Consider the following 26,596-nt stretch of genomic DNA (forward strand, 5'->3'; position numbering starts at 1 on the left):
CAGACTGAACTGGAGAGTGCTCTTGGCTTTTTAAAACATTTTTTCCAATTGAAATATATGTGACATATAACACTATATGATTGTGTAAATTTAAGGTATTCAACATGTTAATTTGGTACCTTTATATATTGTAATGATTGCCATTGCAGTAATAATTAGCATCTCTGTAATGATACATAATTATCCTTTCTTTTCAGTGGTTGGACATTAAGTTCTGATCTCATTAGATATGATGATTATAAAACAATACTGTTGTCTACTGTTTACTACACTGTGCATTAAATCTCTGGAGCTTATTTACTACTCTTTGCAAGTATTCTTGACTTTCTGTCCAGTGTACTTTCCACAACTTCCTGCTGATTTCATCTGCTAGCATATGTGTATGTGGGTATAGATTTATAAATACATAAAACTTGAGCAGTAAATACAGTGGAACAGAGTTTGCCCTAGGGTAGCTGTATTTAAAAAATGCACAAGTTCAGAAAAAGTCCAAGTCAAAATGCTCAGCCTTTACAAAGCTCTGGAGCTTTGTCCCCTTTCTTGTATTGAGTTCCGTTCACCCCAGCAGCCTCTTGTCATGAGTTCAGGACATGGGCACACCTTCAGCTGGTCAGGTGGGCAGAATGAACCAGAAGCAAACAAATGAGAGAGCCTGGGGTTGGGAGATCCAACTTCCATATGGACCAGTTAACTTTTTACTCTGGTGATTCTCATCCACGATTGCACATTAGAACCACCCCTGCCTGGGCAGATTTAAAAAAACCCCAAACCCAGACCTGAAACCAGACTAATTACATCAGAATCTCTAAGGATGGGGCCCAGGTGTCAGCATGGCCCCAAGCTCCCCAGCTTATTGCACTGGGCAGCCAAGTGGAGAACCACTGTTCTTTCCTCAGTCACATCCTGAACCTCTTCCTCTGACCAGCATTTCAAAAAAGTTTGGCAATCTTTGTTTAAAAATGGGGTGGGGGGAAGGGGGAGAACGCAGCTAGATGGCTGTGTGTTTCAATTATGTTAAAAAAAAAAATAACATCTAAAATGTACATGATCCTGAGGGTGAGTCTTTAACTTGGATATTTTCGGCTGTGTGAGAGTCTCTTTATGATGTCAGGGCAGTCATCTGTGATGTACCCCAACTAGACCCCAAGGTCTTTACCATCAGGAAGGTAGTTTGGCCAATTGGTTAATAATGTGGGTTCTGGAAGTCAGTGCACTTTCTTAACTAGGGCAAGTTACTAAATCAGTGCAAAGTGCCTGGCAAGTAGTCAGCCTTGTAAAAACTGGAGCCATAAAAAAAACACAAAAAACTGGAGCCATTATTAATATTATATGGCTTTGTACCTTCACGCTTCCTTGGGCAAGGTAGGTGTCCAATAAAACTTCACTGGGTGAAGGGCATCTGCCAGCACTGTCCAATAGAAATATCAGGGAAGCCACAAATGTGATTTCAACTTTGCTAATAGCTACATTTTAAAAAGTAAAATGTAACAGGTGAAATTAATTTTAATAACAGGTTACTTACTATGTGCAAATATGATTATTTCAACTGTGTAGTCAGTATAAAAAAGTATCAATAAATGATTAATGAGCTATTTTACACATTTTTCTCCCTCTGTACTACATCTTTGAAATCTGGTGTGCATTTGACATCTAATTCAAACCAGCCACATTTCAGGTGCTCACCAGCCACATATGGCAACATATGAGTTGGGCAGCATAGCTTCAATGTTTGTTTCGTGTCTCAAAACCTGCACATTGAAAGTGGCCATTAAATGTGCTTCTGTGGGCTGTTCCTACCTCCTGATCCCTCACAGGGGCATCCATGCTCTACAGCCCTTCTCTTGTTCCATTGGAGCCTGTGTTGAAAAAGGTCACAGTTTCTGACCTAATATTGTTAACCTGATCTTTGTGTGAACATCCCCAGGGCTTTGTAAGATCCGTTGGCCTCATCCTTGCTTCAGCTTGTGCACTTCCACCAGAAATTTGCTGCCGTAAGTGGAAAGTTGCATTTTTTTGTCTTAGTTTTTGTAAAAATATTTGCTTGACCCAAAAGGCAGCCTGCCCAAGGGCAGGGTGGGAAGTTCACAGGAGCCACTGTACCTGCAGTTCTTCCTGTCCAGGCCCTGCCCACTAGGGGTGGCAGCCTCCTGACCCCTGCAGCCATGCCGCGTGAGTCATCCTGGTCACTTGTTCAAACCTCCCCTCTGGTCTCAGAGCTGCTTTTGTTTTTCAGTTGAATAGGCAGCCTGAACACACACACACACACACACACACACACACACACACACACACACACACACACACACACACACACACACACACACACACACACACACACACACACACACACACACACACACACACACACACACACACACACATTCTGAGTGAGCCCGGCCGAGGGCTTGGTTCTTAAGTGGGAAAGCATATTGTTTGCCGTAACTACTGTCATATTCCTCAGCCTGGCATTCTACTGCCATTCCAGGGTCTCTCTGTCAGGGAAACTTTCTGTGTTTTAACTTAAGGCAGGAAAGGAATTCAGATCCTGACCAAAGGGCAGAACAAGGCAGGAATCTGTCCTCTTGTGACTGGGGGTATGTCCACACCCCCACAGGACACTGAGGCTTCAGTCAGAACTTCTGAGCCTCTCTTTATCCTCCCAACTAGGTTTGGGGTCTCTGTATGCAAAATGTACTTTATTCTTTGTCCTTGCGGTGTGGCTTACAGGATCTCATTTCCCTGACCAGGGATCCAACTTGGGCCCCCTGCACTGGTTAAGCATGGAATCTTAACCACCGGACTGCCAGGGAATTCCCACAAATGTACCTTTTGATCCCAGCAATACTCAATCATGGTTGCACATTAGAATCACTGGGGCAGCTTTTTCTTTTTCTTTCATTTATACATATTTATTCATTCATTTATTTTAATTTTCAGTTTATTAATGTACAGTTGATTTGCAATATTGTGTTACTTTCTGCTATCCAGCAAAGTGACCCAGTTATACATACAGATAATTTCTTTTTTATATTGTTTCCCATTATGGTTTGTCTCAGGATTTTGAGCATAGTTCCTTCCTTATGCTATATAGTAGGACCTTGTTGTTTAACAAGGGGCAGCTTTTAAAATTCCTGATGCCCAGGTTAAAAACCAGACCAGTTAAACTGGAATCTCTTTAGGCCTTTACTCTGACCAGGTGGGTTTATGATTTCCAGTTTCAGCTGGAAGCCTAAGTCTGCCCAGTAGCCCTCCAGGCCTCCCTGTTCAGCAGGTCCAGCCTGTGATTCTCCACCCCCCACTGCCCTCCAGACTTCCATCCTTCTTCCTCTGCCAGTCAGAGTCAGAAAGGACAGAGGTGGGGAGTTACTTTCTCCTGAGACTTCCAATCTTCACCCATCTTACATCCTTCTTTGCACTTCAGAGGAAGCGGAGACTGAGGCCAACGGGGGTCCCCACCCCAGGAGCCCATCCTTTCCACACCCTCTGTGCTTTGTTTGCCTATATTTTCCCTGTATTTCTTTCTCAAACTTTTAGTCTGTTTCATAGTCTTTGCACTTTCAGCTTACATTCTCGTGTCACTGCCACCTGAAAAATCGGAATCCCTTTCTCAATTCTGTCTCCCTTTCAACTTAGTCTTCTATCTCTTGGTTTCTCTTCCCTGTGAAGCTTCTTGAAGAAGTCCTTATGGCGGTCTGTACTTTCTCACCTCTCCCCAACCTCCCACAGGTGAGCTCAGTTCCATCACAATGTGGACACTCCTGACACTCACTAAGGTCATGGGTGACCTCCTAGACACTAAATCCTTGGCCTATTTTCCATCTTCCTCTTCTCTCTGTTTGTCTGTGTTGATCACCTCCTCTCCCTTGAAATTCATCTTTGGTCTCCTGTGACTCCTTTTTTTTTTTTTAGTTCTACCACTTTATCGCTACCAACCCATCTCCCTCCACCCTCGGCACACATGCTCAGTCATGTAACCCCATGAACTGCAGCCCGCCAGGCTCCTCTGTCCATGGACTTTTCCAGGCAAGAATACTGGAGTGGGTTGCCATTTCCTTCTCCGTCTTGTGACTCCTTCTTTACTGATTTCCTCTCATCTCTTTGATGGTGTCCTCTTGGCTCTACTCAGCCTTGAGACTGATGTTCCCTAGTTCTATCCTTGGCCTTCTCTCTTTGTGAATTTATCTATCCCAAGGCTTCAACTCCTACCTACATGATGTTAACTCCCAAAACTTTGTCTCTAACCCGGATTTCTTACATGTCCAGCTGTCTACTGGACATCTCCACACTAATACCCCTCTGAACATGTCCAGAATATAACCATTATATTTTTTCCATCACATTTACTTTTACTCTAGTCATCATACTTAACAGTGAAACACTAGAAGTATTACCATAAAAGGAATGCAAAAAGGTACCCACTGTCATCCCTATAATTTAGGATTGTTCTCAAAGGACAATAGAAACCTGAATAGAAAAATCTATTCAATTCAATATTTTATAAGAAAAATCAATCAGAAAAATACATATTGACAAGAAGATAATTGTCATATTTGCAAATGTGGAAAACTCCAGAGAATCACGTGGAAAACTCCAGAGAATCACGTGAAAAACAAAGCTAATCAAGTTAGTAAAGTTGTCTGTTACAAATTAATGACACACTAAGACCGCAGCATTGCTTTATGCTATTATCCCTTCACTCATTTAGAAATTTATATAGCGCCTACAGGGCGGTGCCACAGCTTCTTAAGTTGTAGAGCTACAGTTATGAACAAAAGGTATGTAGTCTCTGCTCTCATGAAGCCTAGACTCTGGTAATAAGAAGTTAGATGTTGTATTCGTAAAAAAGGTCTCACCACAACGTAAAATATCTATCTAGGAATAAAGTTAACCAGTAATGTGTAGGACTTAGAATAAAACTATTCAGAAATGTGTTAGTCACTCAGTTGTGTCCAACTCTTTGCGACCCCATGTACTGTAGCCCGCCAGGCTCCTCTGTTAATGGAATTCTGCAGGCAAGAATACTAGAATGGGTTGCCACTCTCTTCTCTAGGAGATCTTATTGACCCAGGAATCAAACTCAGGTCACCTGCTTTGCAGGTGAATTCTTTACACTCTGAGCCACCAGGGACTCCTCAGAAACATGAAGGGAATCTTTAAAAATGGAAAGAAAAAAAATAAAAATAAAAATGGAAAGAAATACTGTGTACCTAAATTGGGAATGAATTTTAAATTTTAATTAAAATTAATGGATTAAATAAATAAAATTCAAATGAATATGAATTTTAAGTTTTGTTAGCTTATTCTGGAGGGACTTTGATTCAATAAACTTAGACGTTTAAATTAGAGAAAATATTCAAGAACATGGTGCAAAGGGTATAAGCCTTATGCTACCAGTCATTACCTTCTAATGCATGGAAGTAATAACCAAACAAGGTGGAGATGGCATAGGAAAAGACAGGCATATTGATAAGACAGAAAGGAAAGTCTAGAATAAAAAAGAACATAATTTCTAATAAAGATCTTCTCATATCAGTGGGGAAGAAGGATTAGTCTGTGCTATGCTTTGCTTAGTCGCTCAGTCCTGTCTGATGCTTTGCAACCCCATGGACTGTAGTCTGCCAAGCTCCTCTGTCCATGGGGATTCTCCAGGCAAGAATACTGGAGTGGGTTGCCATGGCCCCCTCCAGGGGATCTTCCCTGACCCAGGAACTGAATTGTGGACTCCTGCAATTCCAGGTGGATTCTTTACCAGCTGAGCTACCAGGGAAGCCCTAAGGATTAGTCTAGAGAATGACAAAGAGTTTCATCTTGACACCAAGTCTCACAGGTAGGAGTAGGAGGTGGCTGCCCTGAAGTGCTAGCAGGGCTGTGAGGCCTAGTCTAGGCTCAGCCAGGAGTTCTGCGTTTGATTAGAAATGTCTTCCAGGGGCCCAGGAACAGAAAACCACACTAAGGCATGTATTTGTCATTCCTGGATTATTCAAGAAATATCAATGGGATAACTAGCCAGCAGTTTGGGGTAAAAAACTATTAGCTTTCTCTACCATATATACCAAAATCAACTTCAGATGGATTAGATTTAAATGTAAAAGATGAAAATATAAAACACTAGAAGAAAAAACAAGATTTTTTTTCTAATAATTGTGGTGCAGCAAGGACTTCCCAAGCGTGACACTAAAGGCAGAAACCATAAAGTTAAAGATTGATAGATTTAGCTTCTTAGTCATTAGAAACTTGTGCAGAGCAGAAGTTAAAAGGAAACTGACAAATTGAGGGGGGAAAAATGCAGTATATGATGGATTAATATTTTATTATATAATGAGTTCCTCAATCAATATGAAAAATATGACCACTCCAATAGAAAAAAATGAAGAAGATGTTAATAGGTAATTCACCAAAAGAGAAATGCAAACAGCTTAGAAACATAATTTTTTCTTTTTTTTAAATCACCAATAATCTAAGGAATGAAAATTCACACAATGCAGTGACATTTGTTTTCACCTGCCAGATTGGCAAAGAAAAATATCGAGTCTGGTTGAGAATATGGGAAACAATATTGGGAAAATCTCTGCTAATGCAGTTTAGCCATCTTGGCTGCAAAAATCCACTCTGTAATGGTTTCTGATTACCTTTTTCAGAGAGCAGTCAAGTTCTAGAAGGTAGCATTTACTGGAGAGATTTGCAAAAAGTTGCAAAAGGAGAAGATCTCTGTAGCTAAGCTATAATTCTGTAAATTTGTGGTTAGCTAGAATATCCTGTCAGTCTGTTAAGTTCTAGTTTCCTTTTCTTATTTTAAAATGTCTCTTCCTAAGAAATGGGTCATGAGTGCTTAGGCTACTGTCCCTGAATAAAGCTTTGACTTCTTGGAGATCCAAATACTTTGCTAAATTTTTGGGTAAAAATTAGCCCCACCTCAGGTACGTTGAGACAGCCCCCTGCTGGGCACCAAAGTGTTGGCATGAGGCCAGGAGGCCCACCCAGATGGGCTACCTCCTCCCCAGTGAGGAACAGGAGACACACCAGGCTCCAGCCTTCTGAGCAGGTAACATCCACCTCATCAGATACACGAAGAATAAATCCTACTTTTGCTACCTTGTTCTGAGAAGGCAGGAATTTTCTCCCCAAGGACATTTATTTGGTTGGGTGATGTCCTAGGATGATGACATTAAAGATCTTCTTTCACTTTCATTGTGTAATAAAGAATCAATAGAACGAAAATAAGATATTATTAATACTATAAAGGTGCTAATCCTGTACTTCCCAATGCCTTCCTAGGCCAAACAGGCCCATTCACCTGCTGCTGGTGGGAAATTAAATTAGAGGAGAATTTATTTAACTATAGGTAGGGCAAAAGGAGAGCTTCCCTGGTGGATAAAGAATCCGCCTGCAATGTGGGAGACCAAGGTTCAATCCCTGGGTTGGGAAAATCCCCTGGAGGAAGGCATGGCAACCTGCTCCAGTATTCTTGCCTCAAGAATCCCCAAGGACAGAGGAGCCTGGCAGGCTACAGTCCATGGGGTCACAGAGTCGGACACGATTGAGCAATTAAGCACAGCACAGCACTGGGCAAAAGGAAAGGATAAAACCATTAAAACTGCTGATAGGTTTGCCTATATAAAACACACAAAACTCATGTACAATTATCCTTCAATAAAAAAATAAATGGAAAAAAAAACTCATGCACATCAAAAAACTTCAATATTCAAAACCCCTGGAATTTAGATGCACATATATTTATGCTATAATAGATGCACACCATTACCTTGCTCTAGAACAGTTCTCAAATTTTTTGGTCTTGGGATCCCTTTACACTGAAAAACTATTGCGGTTCCTAACACGCTTTTCTTGTGTGGGTTATTTTTATTCATATTAACTGCCTTAAAAATTATAGCTTATATATTTAGGGTAATTCCTAAATATATAGAATGCTCTTAGAATTATTAAGATAGAAGATATACATCTCAGGAAGAAAATGTACAAAGGATATGAAGAGGCAATCTATAGAAGAAAAACATAAATTATAAAAATCATGAAAAAAGTTACAACATTATGAGAAATTACAGAATGCAAATTCAAATCATAAAGAGAGTCTACTTTAAAAAAAAAAGAGCCTATTTATTGCTTAACAACCTAGTAAATGTGAAAAAAAGATATAAAACCGATAACCAATAAGGAACTCCTGTACAGCACAGGGAACTCTCCTCAATCTTTTGTAATTATCTCAATGGGAAAATAATTTGAAAAAGAAAAGATAAATGCATATGCATAACTAAATTACTCTGATGTACACCTGAAACTAATACAACATTGTTAATCAACTGTATTCCAATATAAAATAAAATTTAAAAAAGGTAATTCCCAGTGTTGGTGGAAGTGCAGAGAAAAGTACACAGTTGTAAGAGTATAATTTTGAAAATTTTTCCACAGAGCCGTATTTCTACAAGCGTGGTCAGGGACCCATAGGGCTCCTTGAGACTCTTAAGGGGTCTGAGAGGTCAAAACTATTAAAAAAAAAATTTTTTTTAAAACAATTTCTCAGCTCTGCCAGGCAGTCTTTTGAAACTATTTTCATGATAACACTGAGATGTCATCTGCCATTTTGTTCTCTCTCATTAGTTTGGAGAGCAGTTTTTCAGAGGCTAGTTGTTGTTCAATATCTCAGCAGACTGATGCAGAAGGAGCTATGACACCCCAGAATATTCTATTAAGCCAGGTATTAAAAGGCTCTGCATAAATGGCAAACTGCCACTTTTCTCACTAAACATTTTTTGTTGTGGAAAATACTGTTTTTAATAAAAATATAAATGGGTTCATTATATTTATTTTGAAACGAATATAAAAACGTTTAATTTTTTTTAATGCTATAATTTCCAGATCCCCTGGAGAAGGGCATGGCAATTCACTCCAGTATTCTTGCCTGGAACTTCCCTGGTGGCTCAGACTGTAAAGCATCTGCCTATAATGCGGGAGATCTGGGTTCAGTCCCTGGGTCAAGAATATCCCCTGGAGAAGGAAATTGCAACCCACTCCAGTATTCTTGCCTGGAAAATCCCATGGATGGAGGAGCCTGGTGGGCTACAGACCATGGGGTCAGAAAGAGTCAGACAGGACTGAGTGACTTCACTTTCACTTTCATTCTTGCCTGGAGAATCAAATGGACAGAGTAGCCTGGCAGGCTATAGTCCATAGGGTTGCAGAGAACTGGACAGGACTGAAGCAATTTAGCACAGCACATAATTTCTCAGATGGTTAATATGAATAAAAATAATCCACACAAACAAAAGCCTGTTAGGAATCACAATGGGTTTTGAGTGTAAAGGGATCCCAAGACCAAAAAGTTTGAGAATTGTTCTAGAGCAAGGTGATGGTATGCATCTAAAGCCTCAAAAATAAAGCTACCCTTTAATCCAGACTTCCCTATTTTGATAATTTTTCATAAGAAAATAGTCAGAGATGAATCTCAAGATATTTTTCTAAGTATATTCACCATTGTATTGTTTAAGACAGTAAAACGTAAAAACAATGTAAATTCTGTAAATAGGAGATTAGTTAAATTACATCAATGTGATGAAGCACATATGGCTAATAAAAATACTACTATAAAATAGCCTTTATTGATTTATTGCAGTGAAAATGTTCATAGTTGATTGTTAAAAAATAGAATATAATTGAACATTTTTTTTCTCAACCCATAAGCGCTGAGACAATTGGATATCCACATACAAAAGAAGGAATTTGGATCTGTACTCAGACCATATATACAAGAATTAGCTCAAAGTGAGTGTATCAAAGGCTTAAATCTAAGGTCATGAAGATTTATACTAATGTTTTCTTTTAAGAGTTTTATAGTGTAAGAGGTAGAACTATAAAACTCTCAGAAGAAAATATTAGTATAAATCTCCCATCCAAGTACTAACCAGGCCCAACCCTGCTTAGTTAGTATAAATCTTTATGACTGTAGATTAAGGAATGGTTTCTTAGCTATGACATCCAAAAGCACATCAAAGAAAAAAATAAACTGGACTTCATCTAAATTTAAAACTTTTTGGGAATTCCTTAGTGGCCCAGTGGCTAGGACTTGGATTTTTCACTGCAGGGGCCTGGGTCCAATCCCTGGTCAAAGAACTAAGATCCTGCAAGCTGTGCATGGTGTGGCCAAAAAAAAAAAAAATTAAGCAAAATTAAAAATTATTACACTTCAAGGGCACTATCAAGAAAGTTTAGAGACAACCCACAGAATGGGAGAAAATATTTGCAGTCATCTCTCAGATAAGATTCTATTATATAGAATATATAAAGAACTCTTACAACTCAACAGCAAGATAACCTAATTTTTTAGATGGGCAAAGTATTTGAATAAACATTTCTCCAAAGAAGATATTCAAATGACTGATAAGGACAAGAAAAACTGCTCAACGAAGGAAATGCAAATCATTAGGGAAAAACCACAATGCGGTATTATTTCACACCCACTAGGATGACTCCAAAAAAAAAAAAACAGAAAAACTAACAAGCATTAGCAAGATGGTAGAAAAATTGAAACACTTATTCACTGCGGGTGGGAATGTAAAATGGTACAGCCACCACAGAAAACTATTTGGCAGTTCCTCAAAAAGTTAAATAGATTTACCACATGACCCAGCAATTCTACTCCTAGGTATATACTCAAGAGAAATGAAAACATATGTCCACACAAAAACTTAGAAAGCAATGTTCCTTACAGCATTATTCATAATAGCCAAAGAGTGGAAACAGTTCAAATGTCTATTGACTGATAAATGGATAAACAAACTGTGCGACAGCCATGCAATGGAATATAGTCAGCCATACAAAGGAACAAAGTATTGATATGTGCTACAGCATGGAGGAAGCCTTGAAAACATTAGGCTAAGTGAAAGAAACTAGACACAAAAGGTCACATATTAGGTAACTCTATTTATATGAAATAGTCAGACAAAGCAAATCCATAGAGTCAGAAAGTAGATTATTGGGAGCAGAGTCAGGAAGGAGTCCTAGTTGCCAAGCACTAGGGTAGATGGGGTGTGTGAGGAATGATGAGTGACTGGTATGGTTTTCTTTTCAAGGTGGTGAAACGTTTGGCATAAGATAGTGGTGATGATTACACAACGCTGTGAACATACTAAAACCTACAAAATTGTACATTTTAAAATGGTGAATTTTATGGTATATGAAGGATATCTCAATATAATAAAAAGGAAAATAGCATACAAATTAGTGTGTAGAGTATGATCCATTTTTAAAAGGCTAATATATATTACTTTAAAAGAGTAGTATATAAAAGACTAAGGAATGTTAACCTCTAGTCATGATAATGTAGTAATAAGAATGTTCATATGTATTATATATTTATGTATGTTCTATAAAATATGTATTGCTGTGTTAATTGAAAAATTGGGCAATAAAAGTTATTAAAGAAAAAATAAAATACATGGAATTCTGTTTAAAGTATCTTGAATATTAATTTGATACTAATCTCTCATTTAAATGCTTTATTCTCTGCCATCACCCTCTGTGTTTTTTTCAGTCTAGCTTTATTGAGGCTTTTGATGACTAAGTCAAAGATCTCTCTTGGTAAATGTCACATTGCACTTGAAAATATGTGGGTTATTTTCAAATATCTTCTGATATTGATACCTAACATAGTTCCACAGTGATAAGAGAACAGATTTTGTATGATTTCAACACCTTTATACCATGAAATTTTTGTACCTTGTTTTATGTCCCTGGATACGTTCCAGTGTCTCCTAGTTTACAGTCTATGGGAACTTGAATAGAATTTGTATCCTACTGTTGTGTGAAAATTTATAAATCTTAATTATGTTGAATTGGTTCACAGAGTTTTTCAGGTCTACTATAGCCTTCTACTTCTCTGTGTATTCATTCTATTAATTTTTGAGAGTTTGATATTAAAACTCCAACTAAAAATTTTAATTTATCTACTTAAAAAATTGTAATATATAGTGAAACTATATGGAAACTTGTTCTGTATTTTCCAAGCCTCCTGTAAATCTGTTATTATACTTTCATAGTAAAAAAAAATAAAAATAAAAAAAAAGACAAAACAAAACAATGTGCAGACTCTCTGACCATTTAGACTCTCTTGGGGCAATTTTTCTGGCCTAATGGGACAACCCAAAATGGTGGTTAGGGGCTTTCCTGGTGGCTCAGAGGTAAAGAATCCACCTGCCAATGCAGGAGACATGAGTTTGATCTCTGATCTGGAAACATCCCACATGCCAAGGAGAAGTAAACCCGTGTGCCACAACTACTGAGCCTGTGCTCTAGAGCCTGGGAACCCAACTACTGAAGCCCTAACGCCCTAAAGCCCATGCTCTGTAACAAGAGAAGCCACCACAATGAGAAACCTGTGCATCACAACTAGAGAAAGCCGGAGCAGTAATCAAGACCCAGGATGGCCAGAAATAAATAAACATTAAAAAACAAAACAAAAACAAAAAACCAAAATGGTGGTTAGAAAGCAGCTTGAGAGCCACATTGTTTGTGCTCAAATACTGGTTCTGCCTTCCAATGGCTCTGTAGCCTTGGACAAGTCATCTCATTGCCACGTGCCTTAGTTTCCTCACCTGTAAAGTGGCATCAGAATATGTACCTCACAGGGCCCTTGTGGATTCAAAGAGTTAATTCATTTAAAGTGCTTGGAGCAGTGCTTTGCACACACCAAGCTTTTGATAAATGTTAGCTAGTCCTGGAGATGTTGCTGGCATGGCTCAGGTTGCAGGCTGGAGAATGACCACATCTGACCTCACTGACGTCCTGTCGGGAGCCAGTGGGAGAAGGTTCTCTTAAGGACCCACTGAACAGGCCCTGAAAATGCTTTCTGAAATAGAGGTAAATTAACAAATGATGGCATGTGTTTTCATCTCCATGAAGGCAGGTTTAAGAAAGTGTATCTATATTCCTGCTGTGGCTGCATGGCTCAGGGAAGAAGTGATTTGGGGTCTTCCACCACCTGAGTGACTAACTGGGGAGTGAGTTTGCTCTCACTGAAGCAGAGCTTCCTCAGTTCCCCGCCAAGATGTGCTCAGCCTCGAGGCAGATATCTGGAGTCTTATGAGGCTGCTGGGAGGAGAAGGGGACAACTAGAGTTATCCTCTCCTTAGTGTCCAGGGGACACTCAGGGGAGCCACAGCCACTTCATAGAGCCCTCACTGCTAGGGCCTGAGAGCGGGGGAAGGAAGGTGTGGGGGCCTGGGTCTGCTGGTGGGATGGCTTACTCCGCCTGCCTGTGTGTAACCTTCCCTGGCACAGACCCCTGTGCCTTCCCCTCTACTGCCCTTTCTGCTTCCCCAGAAAGTCTAAAGGTGCCAGCACCTTCAGAGATGTTCAGAGCAAATGCCTCCGGTAGTTCCTTCCTTTCTGCTTTCTCCTCCATCAAGACCTGGTTGAATAGTTATCCAAAATGCCAAGATGGGCTTGTTGCTGCCAGGTTTTTGTTAACTTCCCTTTTTCTTAAGAATGTTTACAGAAGGCATGTGTGTCAAAAGTCAGTCCTGTGGCAGGAAGAGAAGCAGAGGTAGGTGCCCACAAAAGCAGTATCATTTCCCAAGGCAGCCATGGATATTAACTTACCCAGTTATCTCAGATGAAGGATTGAAACCCAGAAAGGTGAGCAATTTGTCCACAATCACCTGGAGTCAGGACTAGAACTCAGGTCTCTTGCTCATCAGTATAAATTTCCTTGCAGAATTTTCATGCTAAAAGAGCACGAGCCTCAGAACCCAGGAAAGTAATGAAGAGGACAGCCAGGGACAGATTATGAAGAAACAAATGCTTTTCCAAATGCAAGGATGTCCAAACAGAATGACTCTGTAGAACTGTAAGAAGCTGGCAGGCTTTGCACTAGTGGGAACAGATCCCAAAGGGTCTGGAAACTCCACTGAATTTGGATTTTCTTTTGAAGACCATGGGTGAAGGTGGGACTTGAAGGCCTTTAAGCAAGGGAGTGATGTGGTCAGATTGGAATCTTCAGGTGGCCAGGCCAGGCAAGATGGCCAGAGGACTCGGCAGTGGGCAGCTTCTCTGAAGGTGACTGCCTATTTATATGTTTGGCTGGGTGCTGTCTTTTTGGCAGGAGGTGACAGGCCCAGCAATGCTGGACCATATGTGGTTCACTACTTGGGGTAGCTGGGGGCTGGGGTGAGGGTGGTGGCGGTGACGTGGATTCAGCTCACAAACCTCAAGCTCATGGCAAATAAGAGACAGAGAATAAGTAACTGCTCTAGGGGTGAACCCTAAAATGGTGATGTACTACCCAATGGTTCAGCTGGCTGGGGTGGGGTATATGGTGGTGATATACGTGTGCAGAGTGGGGCAATGGAGGGCATAGGGGTTGGGGGAAGACTAGCCTTCTAAATACAGGGGACAACTTCAGGGGTATGACACAACAGGTGCTTGTCAAGCTGTTTAGCCTCCTCCAGACTGTGGCAGTGGCTGTGGCCTAACAGCTGGTGGTAGGAATGATGGGGCTGTGAGAAGAAACACAGCAACTGCAGAGGGTGTGCATCCATTTTCAGTCCTCAGTCCAGAAAAGAATGGGATGGACTCTAGCTGCCCCAAAGAGAAAGGGGAGGAGTCTTTAAGTGCGAGTGCCCGTAAGAGAGGGGACAAAGTAGATTCAACTGTAATAGTCAAACCTGGGGGACATCTGACAGTCACTGCCCCAATGCTCTGTATTTAGTCTTCTTAAACCTGCAGCTTTCATTTTCAGCTTTCTACTGCCTCCTTATTACTTTGCCTTTAGTGAGGTTTCATTCAAAAACAACAACAAAAAAAAGAGACCTTTCCCCCAGTTTTCCTCCATCAAGTTATTGTCCTATTTCTTTTCCTCCTTTGTACCAAGCATTTGAGTCATCTACACTCCTGTCTTCACCGCCTTGGTCCCCAGGCCCTCCTCTCCTGCAGCAATCTGGCTTCTCTGCATCTCTCTTCTGAAATTCTGTTTCCTAAGGATACTCATGACATCGAAATTATCTTCTCCAGTGTCCCCTTTAATCTCCAAAATGACTTAGAGGAAAGGTGATTAAAAAAAAAACTATTAGAAATTAGACTTCAGTTTATCTTATTGACCTTTATGTTTTTTATCTTTTCCAAGCCATATTTCGAATTATGCATGTATATAGTTTACAAATAAGCATAATGACTACAGACACAATTTATTGATAAATGAGCATGTAATAAGGACTTTTTCTAAAAGGGGTACACTTTAAGAAAATATTTGGATGACTGGGTTTCAAGATAAAGCTCAAACCCTTATTTTGTCATTGAAAGCTGTTTATAATTTAGTCTCAAATGATTCCACAACTTCTCCACCTCCCCTTCCCTCCCTTACCAAGTACTGTGTAGTTAGAACTACAGTGGGCTATTACACATCTCCCAAGTGTACCAAAACTTAAGTTTTAGTTCAAAGTATTTTTGCACCTAGATGTCCAATAAATCTTAAATCTTGCAATTACTGCCTTACTGTCACTCCACTGGCCTTGAAACTTTCCTCCTTGACCATTTTCAAGGGTGCTATTCTGGTTTTTCTCCTGCTGCCCTTATTTCTTCTTCTTTGGCTGCATCCTTCATATTCATTCCAAAAATACTTATTGAGCCCTTGTTGTATGTCAGGTATGGTGACAGGCACTAGAAATATAGCGGTGAACAATTAGACTAGATCCCTTTACCTCCAGGTTATACCCCAAAGCTCAGTCTCTAGCCCTTTCCTCTCCTTGTCTCCCTGTAGCTGATTCCCTTTGTCTTTTTTTTTTTCCAGTTTGTCTTCTATTTCAAGCTACTTGTTGAGTATTTCTGCCTGCAAATACTCTAATCACCAGGTCTGACCTCTCATTCCATACATCGTTTTTTCCCGCCTCCTCAAGCAGTTTCAATCTCTCTTGCATTGGCAGCCCCTTCTATATGAACTTCTATTGATAACTACTTCCCTACCGATATTAGAACCTGCTTACCTGAGGCATTTTTCTTACTGTTCTTGCCTTTATTCTAAGCTGCCAGTCTTTCTATCCTATCCATTCTTGCTACCTAAATTATTCTACAAATTACTGTCAGCTTTGCCTTTGAAGCAGTGGGAAGAAGGATGGTTTGAGGAAAATGAGGCCTACTTTTTAAAGGGCATTGGAACCATTCCCCCAGCAAGTTTCAGGGACATCTTACAAACCATTTAGCTTGGTATTTCAGGGTCCAACCTAATTATCCCCTCGTATTCTACACAGACAAGAGCTCATTATTTCTAGAAGACATTGAACCCATTTCTGGGTCTTTGCTAGGGTCTCCCTAACTTATCCTGGCCCAAGACAACTACCTTCTCTCAGCTTATCATTTAGTAAACATTGCTTTCTTTCAATATTTCTTTGCCCAAAGAAATTGTGGGCAGAAATGGGCCTTTGGTTTTTCACAATCTATATTGAAGTTTACTGTCTTGTAAGCACTGTTCTGTTTCACATATGCTTTCCCCACCCTTCCCCCATCCCCAAACCCAGGAGATGCTAATTTCAACAGCTCCATCTTATACAGAGCTTAAGTAATTCACCCATGGCCACAGTGGCAGAATGTAAATTTAAATTCAGGTTTGATTCCAGGATTTGTGCTCCTTGTGACCACCTGCCTGACTTCAGAGTAGATATTAAGTACATAATAGACCCCATCTTACCTCCAGGGGCCCTGGGAACCAGGTCTGTACCTCGGAAAAAAGATGCCCTGCAGAGAAGAAACCTCAACAGGCATTTATGGTGGCTAACACTCCCCTCCCACAGGGATTTCTCTGTGATCTCCCACATTGCCTGGTTTGAACTACACACTTTGGCATCTAATTGTGTTTTCCTCATCTGCTGTTTCTTGTGTGTTTTTGCCTAATAGTAGAAAAATTTCCTCCTCTCATCAGGTTCAGCCTAGAACTACTGGCTGACACGAGGCTGCTAGGCCTTTACAGCAAAATCTTCCTTCTCCACCGGTGAAGAGAATTAGCGGCACCAACTCTGAACCTTGAGTCTTGTTAAAAATGCGGTCTTCTGATGAGATTTGGGGTGGGACCCAGGAATCTGCATTTTTAACATTGAGGTCATTCTTCGGCGGTTGTCAGCGGATCAGCCTACATTCCTGCCAGTGTGTACTGCCCCATTTAGAGAGAATTATTTCCTGGTACAATGATTTCTCTAAACATTGCACACAGTTGAAGAATTATAGGCTGGGTCTCCTTTGTTTCTGGATACGCCACTTGGCAGGTGTAGTAACATCCTGACAGGCTGCTTGCCACAGGTGCTATGCTCGACACGTGCGCCCCGCTGGTACCGTCCCCCTTTAGTCCTGCTGCCCAAACACCACCCTCTATGCCTTCCACCACCCTGCAGCACCTACCCTCTCCCAAGCCCTCAGACCCACCCTAGCCCCCTTCCCTTCCCTCCACCTCAGCCCCTCCCTTCACCCCCAGCCCAGCCCTTCCCTCCCCCACCTCGTCTCTGGGCCCCCCAAGCTCCTCCCACCTCAGAACATTTTTTTGTTCCTGGCTAAGAGTTTTGCACATGGGATTGGGGGTGGGGCTGGGGCCGCTTGGACTAGAGGACACACTACCATTCATCAGAGGCCCTAGAGAATGGGCATACTCTTCCAATCTGAGAAACCCTCATGTTTTTTCTACCAGAGAAATGGGCAGAGGCCTCTCTCTGGAACCTAGCTAGAGGGATGTCACTCTCCAAGAGAGCCTTCCATCTCTGCAAACACCCCAAAGCAGGCCCAGCCTGCCGGGTTCCTTTGTTGGGACGAGAGGGAATGGAATCTTACCAATAAGATGAAAAGGGCTGGAGAAAATACCAGGAACGGGCCCACCTTTCTTCCTACAAAGGCCTAACGCTAAAAGGGGAGGAAAAAAAAAGGCACCAACAAAGAGTTTAAGATAGCAGTTCCCAGCTTTTTCAAATATGAAGCATTTTTTAACCAATCCATTTTTTAATTCTTAAATTCTTGACATTACAGAACTAAACTGAAATTTATTAACATTCCACTCTTACATTTCTTATCGACAAACAGAAATAAAATTCATGAGCCAAAAACCCAAAACAAAACTAAAAACAGGGAAAAGCTTATAAAACTAAATATGGATCCCAGCATTAACAGCTGAACAGAGAATGTGATTTTTAAATTCTTAGCGGATGATAAAGTTGTGGAGAAACTGAACACTTACAAATTATTTAAAACCTGGAATCACTGACCAGAAATTACACAGTTGGATCATGGGAAAACAGCAGAAAGGGTTATGAGAGAACCTACACTGTTCTAGCTGCACCCCATGCCCTTCTCAGAAGAAAGCCTGGCATTGATTAGATATTGGGCCAGACTAATACTGGCAGCAGAACCAGTGATAGTAACCTGCCTACCAGAAGAGCCTTCCACTGGGTTGGCAATTTTGATCTGGGCCCCGGACATCTGGCGGATCTCATTAATGTTGGCGCCTTGGCGCCCGATTATGCAGCCAATTAAGTTATTTGGAATGGTGAGTTCATGGGTGGTTTGAGTAGATGCATCCAAACTTGCCCAATAGCCTTTCACCTCTGGAGAGCTGGAGTCAATTCCGGCGAATCCGGTCCCGCCGTGCATCATGGCAAAGTGAGACTGTTGTCTTGCCACCTGGTTCAGCTTGGCCAGATCGAGCGGAGAAATGGTGTGTTGTCCTTGAATCGAGTAGGCATCTAGAGGTGGTCCCTCCAGGTCATGGGTGGCATGGGGGTAGCCCGCAGCGTCGCTGCACCGATCTTGGCCGCCCGCGCAGATGACCGGAGAGCTGGCCGGCATGGGCTGGTACGGAATGGTCATGACTCTCCCTTGCGGAGACTGGGAGAGCGTCTCCAGCATGACCAGGCAGATCTGCTTGACACACTCGGTGACAGACTGCGGCACGCCAGCAATGGTGATGGCCCGCTCGGTGGAGTTGGGCAGCATATCCCCCGCCACCTGGACCTGGGCCCCGGTACTCTCGCGGATCTCTTTGATCTTACACCCGCCTTTCCCAATCAGGGAGCCGCACTGGGTGGCCGGCACCACCAGCCTCAGGGTGACCGGGGGCCTGCTGGCCGCCGTGCTGTTGGTCATGGAGCTGTTGATATCTTCTTCCAGCTTGTCGATGATCATAGCGAAGGCCTTAAAGATGGCATTGGTGGGGCCGGTCAGAGTGATGATTCTCTCCGGGCAATTCCCCTCCGAGATGTTGATCCGCGCGCCACTCTCCTCGCGGATCCTCTTAACCGACTCCCCTTTCTTCCCAATGATGCTTCCTACTTCCTTTCCGTGCATAAGCAGCCGAATGGTGAGAGTCACATTTAGTCCACTTTCAGTCACACCGGCATCCATGGCGAGCGGCGGGCGGCGTTCGGGGGAGTTGGGCTCGTTACGTGGTCAAGTCTTTGGTGGCTGGCGGGGGGAGGGGAGGTGTAGGCCCAAAACTGCCGGCGCGAGGCGAGCGAGGGCCGCGGGAGCGAGCGGGCGCGGGCGGGAGGCCGCGGCGTCGTCGCAGGGGCGGGCGGCGGCGGCGGAGGGGGCGAGCGGGGCCGGGAGCGGCGGGCGGGCGGGTGGGCGAGGGCGCGGCGGTGGCGACTCCGGCGGCAGCCTCGGCGGTCTGGGCGGGGCGGGAAGCCCGCTTTCAACCCCGCGTACCCTCTGACCCCGGAAGTGCTTGCTGCGCAGGACCCCTTGAAAAAAAAATGAGGACCCATCCTTTTTAGGTCACAAGATTGCGCCAACCCCAATAGAGTAGTTTTCCAAAAACCCTTTTAATAGGCTAGCATTGGAAATAAAGCCCCGGTGGGCAGAAGCTGTGATTCCGGCAAAATTTTAAGACGAACATGTATTTTATTAACCCTAAGAAGGCGCCGGCAGACGTCTGGAAATGGCAGTGTTGTGCTTGAGAGCGACACATTATTTTCCCGCCGTACAAAAGCGGTTTGTGCGGAGCGACACGGGCAGCCCTAGCCGTAACTGCAGGCGGCTGCTAGGACGCCGCGGGTTTAAAACGTGCGCGTGAGGAGACCTGAGCGCATGCGCAAGGGTGTGGGGGGAACGGGAGGGGAAGCCGCGGTCTTCCGGGGGGGAGGGGAGGCGAGACGAGGCCTCTGGGGCGGGCGCCCGCTCGGGCGGGCACGTGGGCCCCCTTCGTCCTCAGCGTCCCGGCGCCCTGCGCCAGTCCCCACCCCCGCCCCGGCCCTGTGGCGGCGGCCGGTGGGGAGAAAGACCAAAACCTATCTCGTGCCGCCGCCATCAGAGTCGCGGCTGTGCTGATGGTTTCTGGGAAGTGCTAGAAACGGGGCCATAAAGAGAATGGCGTCCATTTACATAATGCTTTGTCTGCATTTTGCAGCTCTTCGTTAAGCCCGCAGAAACCCCACCTCCTACGCTGGTGTCGTTTTAGTCGCTGCCGCCTCGTCACACGTTTAAGACAATGGCGTGCATTTATCCGGGCTCTCAGGGGGTTCCTGCGGTTTCCCCCGCGCGGGTTACGCTCCCGCTGCTGCTTTTCTGCCCCTTCCCGGCTCAGCGCAGCCATCGCGCCCGCGCTGTCCGGGGGCGGCCCCCAGCTGGGCCCGCCATCTTGGAGGATCTTTCCTGAGGGTGTGGAGCCGAGCGGCCCTCCCGCTAAGGAAAGGTCGTTGGGGCCGTTGGTGCGCCAGTTGTGATTTCTACCCGTTCCCTTTTCCTTCGCTTGAGCCAGACAGAACAGGCCGAGTGCGCGGCGTGCTTTAGGATCCCTTAGGGAAAGCGGCTAACGTGGCGGTCCCTCAGTCCCCCCCTTCCCCGTGGGGGTGGCCGCCATATTTGCTGAACACAAAATGGCGACACGTGTCCTGGATTCGTCGCCAACGAGAAATTAGGGTCGGCCTGAAAACTTTAGAATGCGCCCCGCTTCCACCCCACCCACGGTATGGGGCTTTCTCCGCGCAGCGAGTGCTGTGACCACAGTGGGTTGAAGTCGCGTAGGCTGGTCCTAACCTCAGCGGGGAATTTTTTTTGTTTTTTAATATTTATTTGGCCGCGCTAGGTCTTAATTGAGCCATGTGAGATCTTCAGTTTTCATTGCAGCATACAGGACTTTGTAGTTGCAGCATGTGGACTCCTATTTCCCTGACCAGGGCTGGAACCGGGGGCCCCCTGCATTATGAGCACAGAGTCTTAGCCACTGGACCACCAGGGACGTTCCATCAGCGGGCGAATTTTAATACATTTCTCTCATTAATTTGCAACAGGGCCGCGGTTAATTGTAGAAAGTAGGCATCATATCCAGTCCCTAGCTCGTTATGTTTAATAATGGATGGATAAGTGGGGACGCAGTACCAAAACATGTAGCAATCATTAAGGAATGAGATGAGAAATTACTGCTTTCCTAGACTTATAAGATAGGCTGTTGTGCTGGAGAGATAAATAAATGGTATAAAGTTTCTTTAAAAAAAAAATCAATTTCCATGAAGCGTCTAGGATACCTATGACCTTTCTCATAGGCCAGCTTGGCCAGTGAACCTCAGTTTACCTCAACTGTTAACTTGTAGAGTAGAAGAGACGGACATTTCTTGTGTATTTACCAGTGCTAGATCCTCGGCTAACCGTTTTACCGCATACTGTCTTTAATTTTTATGATGATTCTCTGAAGTACGTGTTCTCTTTTTAACAGATGAATTCATTTAGGCCAAGAGAGATGAAGTGACTAATTGAAGGTCACACAGTGTCCAGGATGGATTCCAGACTTTCTGATACACTTATTGGTGAGCACATTTTCAAATTTTTCTCTAAGTTAGGGTTTTAGAATTTAAATACTATTTGGACGTTTAGGTGAGCTTGTCATTTAAAGGAGCCCCTCAGGTAACCTCTTGATGCGTAGTCATCCCCTGTTTGTATCTGTTTGGGAATTCCCAGTTTTTCCTGGTGTGAGCTATGCCTGTCAGGGGCTCAGATGCCTTTTCTTTTTTAAATGTGTCTGGATGAGGCTAGAGAGAAGGAAGTGATTCAGCCCTGAATGAAGGCTCAAGTATCTGTCAGTCTGGCCTGGTCTGTGGCACATTTGAATTTACCTGGCTCTGTGGGAGCAAACAGTTTCTCTCTATGACTCATTTGCTTCCTTCAGCTACACATGGGCATGACTTCCCCCTTCCCCACCCCAACCTCCACCCAGGTGAAAATAAATGAACTTAACTCTGGCGCCAGGCCTCCATTTCTTCCCAGATATTGACTGAGCGTGACAGTGTTAGATAAATCGCTGTCTGTGGACTTTTCAGTTCATTGTAACAAATAACTTGTGGACCAAGCAACAGATATGTGCCTAAATAGGGCTGTGTTGTATGGGTGGAGAGAAGGGCTTTTTGCTTCTTTTCACTTACACCAATCTTGTGTATTAGACTCTCCGAAGGACCTTCATATTACTTTAGATAGTCCCACAGACAACTTTAATAGATAGGTACAAAACAGTAACAATGACAGTTATAGCACTAAGTGGTTACTGTGTGCCAGGCACTATTTGATCTTTTATTTTGTTTGTTCTTTCAGTGGTTCTCACATTTTTAAGAGCAAACTACTATGAAAAATATGTTTTACATAATAACTGAAACATATGCACACATTTATATAAAGAAGAAAAAATTTGCAAAAACTGCTTATACTACGTGCAGTGTACTCTGGTAATTTCTGTTCTCTACTTTTAAAAGAAGGAGATGCATGTCAAACTAAAGAGATGAAAACCTTGTTAAAACTTAGACAACAAAAGGAGTAAATTACAATTTACAAAGTAATTATAATCAAGAATTATCCTAAAAACAAAACAAAAAAAAAGAATTAACCTAATTCAAAGCATTCTGGTCATCTGCCACCTGTTTCTTTTCCCTAAAGAAAATTTTATCCACTGGGTCTTTCTTCCCAAGACTGCCTAGTGAAGTGAAGTCGCTCAGTCATGTCCGACTCTCTGCGACCCCATGGACTGTAGCCTACCAGCTTCCTCCGTCCATGGGATTTTCCAGACAAGAGTATGGAGTTGGTTGCCATTTCCTCCTCCAGGAGATCCTTCCAACTCGATTAATCCGGGTCTCCTGCCTTGTAGGCAGGAGCTTTACCGTCTGAGCCACCAGGGAAGTCATAAACTTTTTCTTCCAGATTTCTTTAATCTCTTTATGTCTGGGACTTTACTCACCTTCCCAACAAAGCCTTCCCTTTCCCATCTCTCAGCACCGACCTCTTCAGAGTCTTATAGCCCTTCCCTTGGGTTGCCCACATTTAGCTGTTGGTGAAATTGTAGTGTGTCTTGCTGTTGGTAATGCATTCTAAAGGCCTCAGGTGTTTTGGGTGACCTTGAGATCAGGCAAAGAGGGTGCTGGACTTGGGAATTGGTGACTCTGACTCCTAGCTCCAGCTCTGCCACAGGCTAGCTTTTAGGCTTCTACAATCAAGTTCATTTATCTGAGCCTCAGTTTTCCCATCTGTAAAACAGGAGAGTAAATGCTCTCTAAGGCCCCTTCTAATTCTGTCCAGATGATCTGAGTTATTTATCCCTGGGAGGGAGGGTTGTGTCCAGGGATAGTTGTGTAAATGTTTTACTCATGTACAGTAAATTCTCCACTTCCTTCCTCAGACCTGCACTATCTTGTGAATATGTGAGTGAATTCCACACCTCCCATTTTACGGATGAAGCCACTGAGATACAGAGTAACTGACTAAATAGTCACCACCCCACCCCTGGAGCCTCACATGACTCTTTCAGGTTCGTTAAAGGGTTTAACAAGGTTGGGAAGGTGAGTCAGGCTTTCACTTTGGAAATTGAAACATAGAGTTTTTGCTTCCCTTGACCTCACATAGATATGTTATATGAAACTTTTCAAGGTGTTATTTAATCATCACAGTCAATTTTGCCAGTGAAAGACCCATCTTTGGATCAGAGTAGTCAAGCGACTTGCCCAAGGTTACACAGCTTGTTAGGACCTCAGCTGGGGCTCTTGACTCCTAATTGTGGATTGTTCCTTTTCTTGGCTTCTCATTCTGTGTCACTGACTTTAACACGTGGGATAACTTTGTCTAAAATTCAAAATGTTTTCTATCCAGTCATCATTTTTCTGTCCCAGAACATCCAATTCGTTTGTCAGGTTCCTGACACTTTTGGTTCAAGAGACTCTCCTCTCTCTGATTCTCTAATGTTTACATTTGTGGATTTGGGAAGTGGTGGGAATAAGACTTAAGTTCCCTTGGGGCAGGGACCACTTTTTCTTTTTCCCTCTCCCCAACCTTCCTGGCCCAGCAACTATTCTGTAACTTTTAATATTTGCCCTGTCAACACACAGCATTTTCCCCTAAAACATGTCTTCTTTTTCTCTTTCTCCTTCATATTTAGCTTTCCATTTCTCTTTTATTTAAAATTACTGTAAATTAAGAGGGCCTTTTCCCTATTACTTTTCAGGATACTATACAGTGCAATTTAGAAACTTGTCTTACCCACTGTGGGTAGTAACAGTTTGACCTCATATGCCAGTAATCCTCCTTTGGCTTTAGGGAATCACTACTTGGTTTCCTCAGAAATAGGAGAAATCTGTTGGTGTGCTTTACAGAAGTGACCAGAATTGGTCTAAGTTCTTCCAGTTGGACAAAGCATTGCCCGAGGATTCCCCAGGGCCACTCTAACCGAAATGTGGCCTGGAGAACAGAGTGCAGAGAAAAGTTAAAGGGGAAATGAGAACGAATGCAAATAGAAAGTGTAGAATATGAGGAAGGAAAAAAGGTAGGAGATGGAGAGAGAAAAGAATAGAGAGAGAAGGCAGAGAGAAGAGAAGGATACAGAATCAGTGGAAAGGAGGTGAGAAGAGTGATCCAGAGGTCTGTTAACTGCTCCTGTGGTGTGGGACAAGTCAGGGAAGAGCAGCTAGTATAACTCTTCCTGAGTTGATACTGAGCAGCCCCTATCTTTTCTTATTCTCTATTTCCAGTGTCAGGTAGGGAAAGTTACTTTGTTTCTGCTATCAGTTGGGAATGTGATTAGATGCCGGTAATTTTATATTTTATATTATTTTATTGAAATATAGTTGATTTACAATGCTGTGTCAGTAAGAAACTGTTATATATATATTTTTTTTCTTTATTATTTTCTATTATGGTTTATCACAGGATATTGAATATAGTTCCCTGTGCTATATAGTAGGACCTTGTTGTTTATCCATTCTGTATATAATAGTTTGCATCTGCTAACCCCAAACTCTTTAATTCATTTCTCCCCTACCCTGCCTTCCTCTTGACAACCACAAGTCTGTCTTCTGTGTCTGTGAGTCTGTTGTTTTGTAGATAGGTTTATTTTTGTCATATTTTAAATTCTACCTGTAAGTGATATCATATTGTGTTTGTGTTTCTCCTTCTGACTTACTTCACTTGTATGATAATCTCTTAAGTCCATCCATGATGTTGCAAATGGCATTTTTTCATTCTGCTTTATGGCTGAGTAATATTCCATTGTATATGTGTACCACTTGTTCTTTATCCATTCAGCTATCAATGGACAGTTAGGTTGATTCCATGTTTTGACTATTGTGAATAGTACTGCTGAGAAGTTAGGGATGTATGTATCTTTTCAAATTACACTTTTGTCCAGATATATGCCCAGGAGTAGGATTGCTGCATCATATAGATGGCAATAATTTTTTTTTTTTCATTTATTTTTATTAGTTGGAGGCTAATTACAGTATTGTAGTGAGTTTTGTCATACATTGACATGAATCAGCCATGGAGTTACATGTATTCCCCATCCCGATCCCCCCTCCCACCTCCCTCTCTACCCGATTCCTCTGGGTCTTCCCAGTGCACCAGGCCCGAGCACTTGTCTCATGCATCCCACCTGGGCTGGTGATCTGTTTCACCATAGATAATATACATGCTGTTCTTTCGAAACATCCCACTCTCGCCTTCTTCCACAGAGTTCAAAAGTCTGTTCTGTGCATCTGCGTCTCTTTTTCTGTTTTGCATATAGGGTTATCATTACCATCTTTCTAAATTCCGTATATATGTGTTAGTATGCTGTAATGTTCTTTATCTTTCTGGCTTACTTCACTCTGTATGATGGGCTCCAGTTTCATCCATCTCATTAGAACTGATTCAAATGAATTCTTTTTAATGACTGAGTAATATTCCATGGTGTATATGTACCACAGCTTCCTTATCCATTCGTCTGCTGATGGGTGATGCCAATAATTTTAATATTAGCCTCAATTCACCTGGTTTACTAAGGAAATGTGCTACAGAATCATATAACATATTTGAGGTAAAATTTCATGTTCTTTCATTAGGCAAATACTTACTGATTGCTCGATATGTCCCAAACACTGAGGCTATAAAAATGAATGAGATATTGTCCCTGCCCTCAGGATGTTTATGGTTTGAAGAGTTAGATGAGTAAACAGATTCACAGTGTAATGTCTTAAAAGGATTGGGATATGAGTAAGCTTTGGTGCTTACCAAGCTATGGTGTTATGGGTTCAGAGGAGGGCCTTTGATTCAAGCCTTGGAGAGGGAATCTGGGAAGGCAGCTTGGAGAAGTTGTCATTCACTCTTGAGTCCCAAG

General features: G+C 42.6%; 1 protein-coding gene and 1 long non-coding RNA gene across 5 annotated transcripts in view; one reads left to right on the plus strand and one right to left on the minus strand.

The window, feature by feature from the left end:
- Positions 1-17,962: 17,962 nt before the first annotated feature.
- PCBP1 (poly(rC) binding protein 1) lies at positions 17,963-19,592 on the minus strand. Its single transcript, XM_065928986.1, has one exon. The coding sequence runs from the start codon at positions 19,378-19,380 to the stop codon at positions 18,310-18,312; it is 1,071 nt and encodes a 356-aa protein (XP_065785058.1). The 5' UTR covers positions 19,381-19,592; the 3' UTR covers positions 17,963-18,309.
- Positions 19,593-20,132: 540 nt separating this feature from the next.
- LOC136164230 (uncharacterized) overlaps positions 20,133-26,596 on the plus strand; it is a 59,073-nt gene continuing 52,609 nt past the window's right edge. The window contains exons 1-3 of one of the 4 annotated variants that reach the window (XR_010662324.1): positions 20,133-20,684; positions 21,689-21,779; positions 23,633-23,792. This is a non-coding gene — a long non-coding RNA (uncharacterized lncRNA). The other 3 variants (XR_010662323.1, XR_010662321.1, XR_010662322.1) reach the window with 3 other exon arrangements.

Source organism: Muntiacus reevesi, chromosome 3 (assembly GCF_963930625.1).
Source record: "Muntiacus reevesi chromosome 3, mMunRee1.1, whole genome shotgun sequence".
NCBI classification, from domain to species: Eukaryota; Metazoa; Chordata; class Mammalia; order Artiodactyla; family Cervidae; genus Muntiacus; species Muntiacus reevesi.

Coding starts and splice junctions, on each gene's coding strand:
- PCBP1 (XM_065928986.1), bottom strand. CDS start 19,380: ATGGATGCCGGTGTGACTGAAAGTGGACTAAATGTGACTCTCACCATT.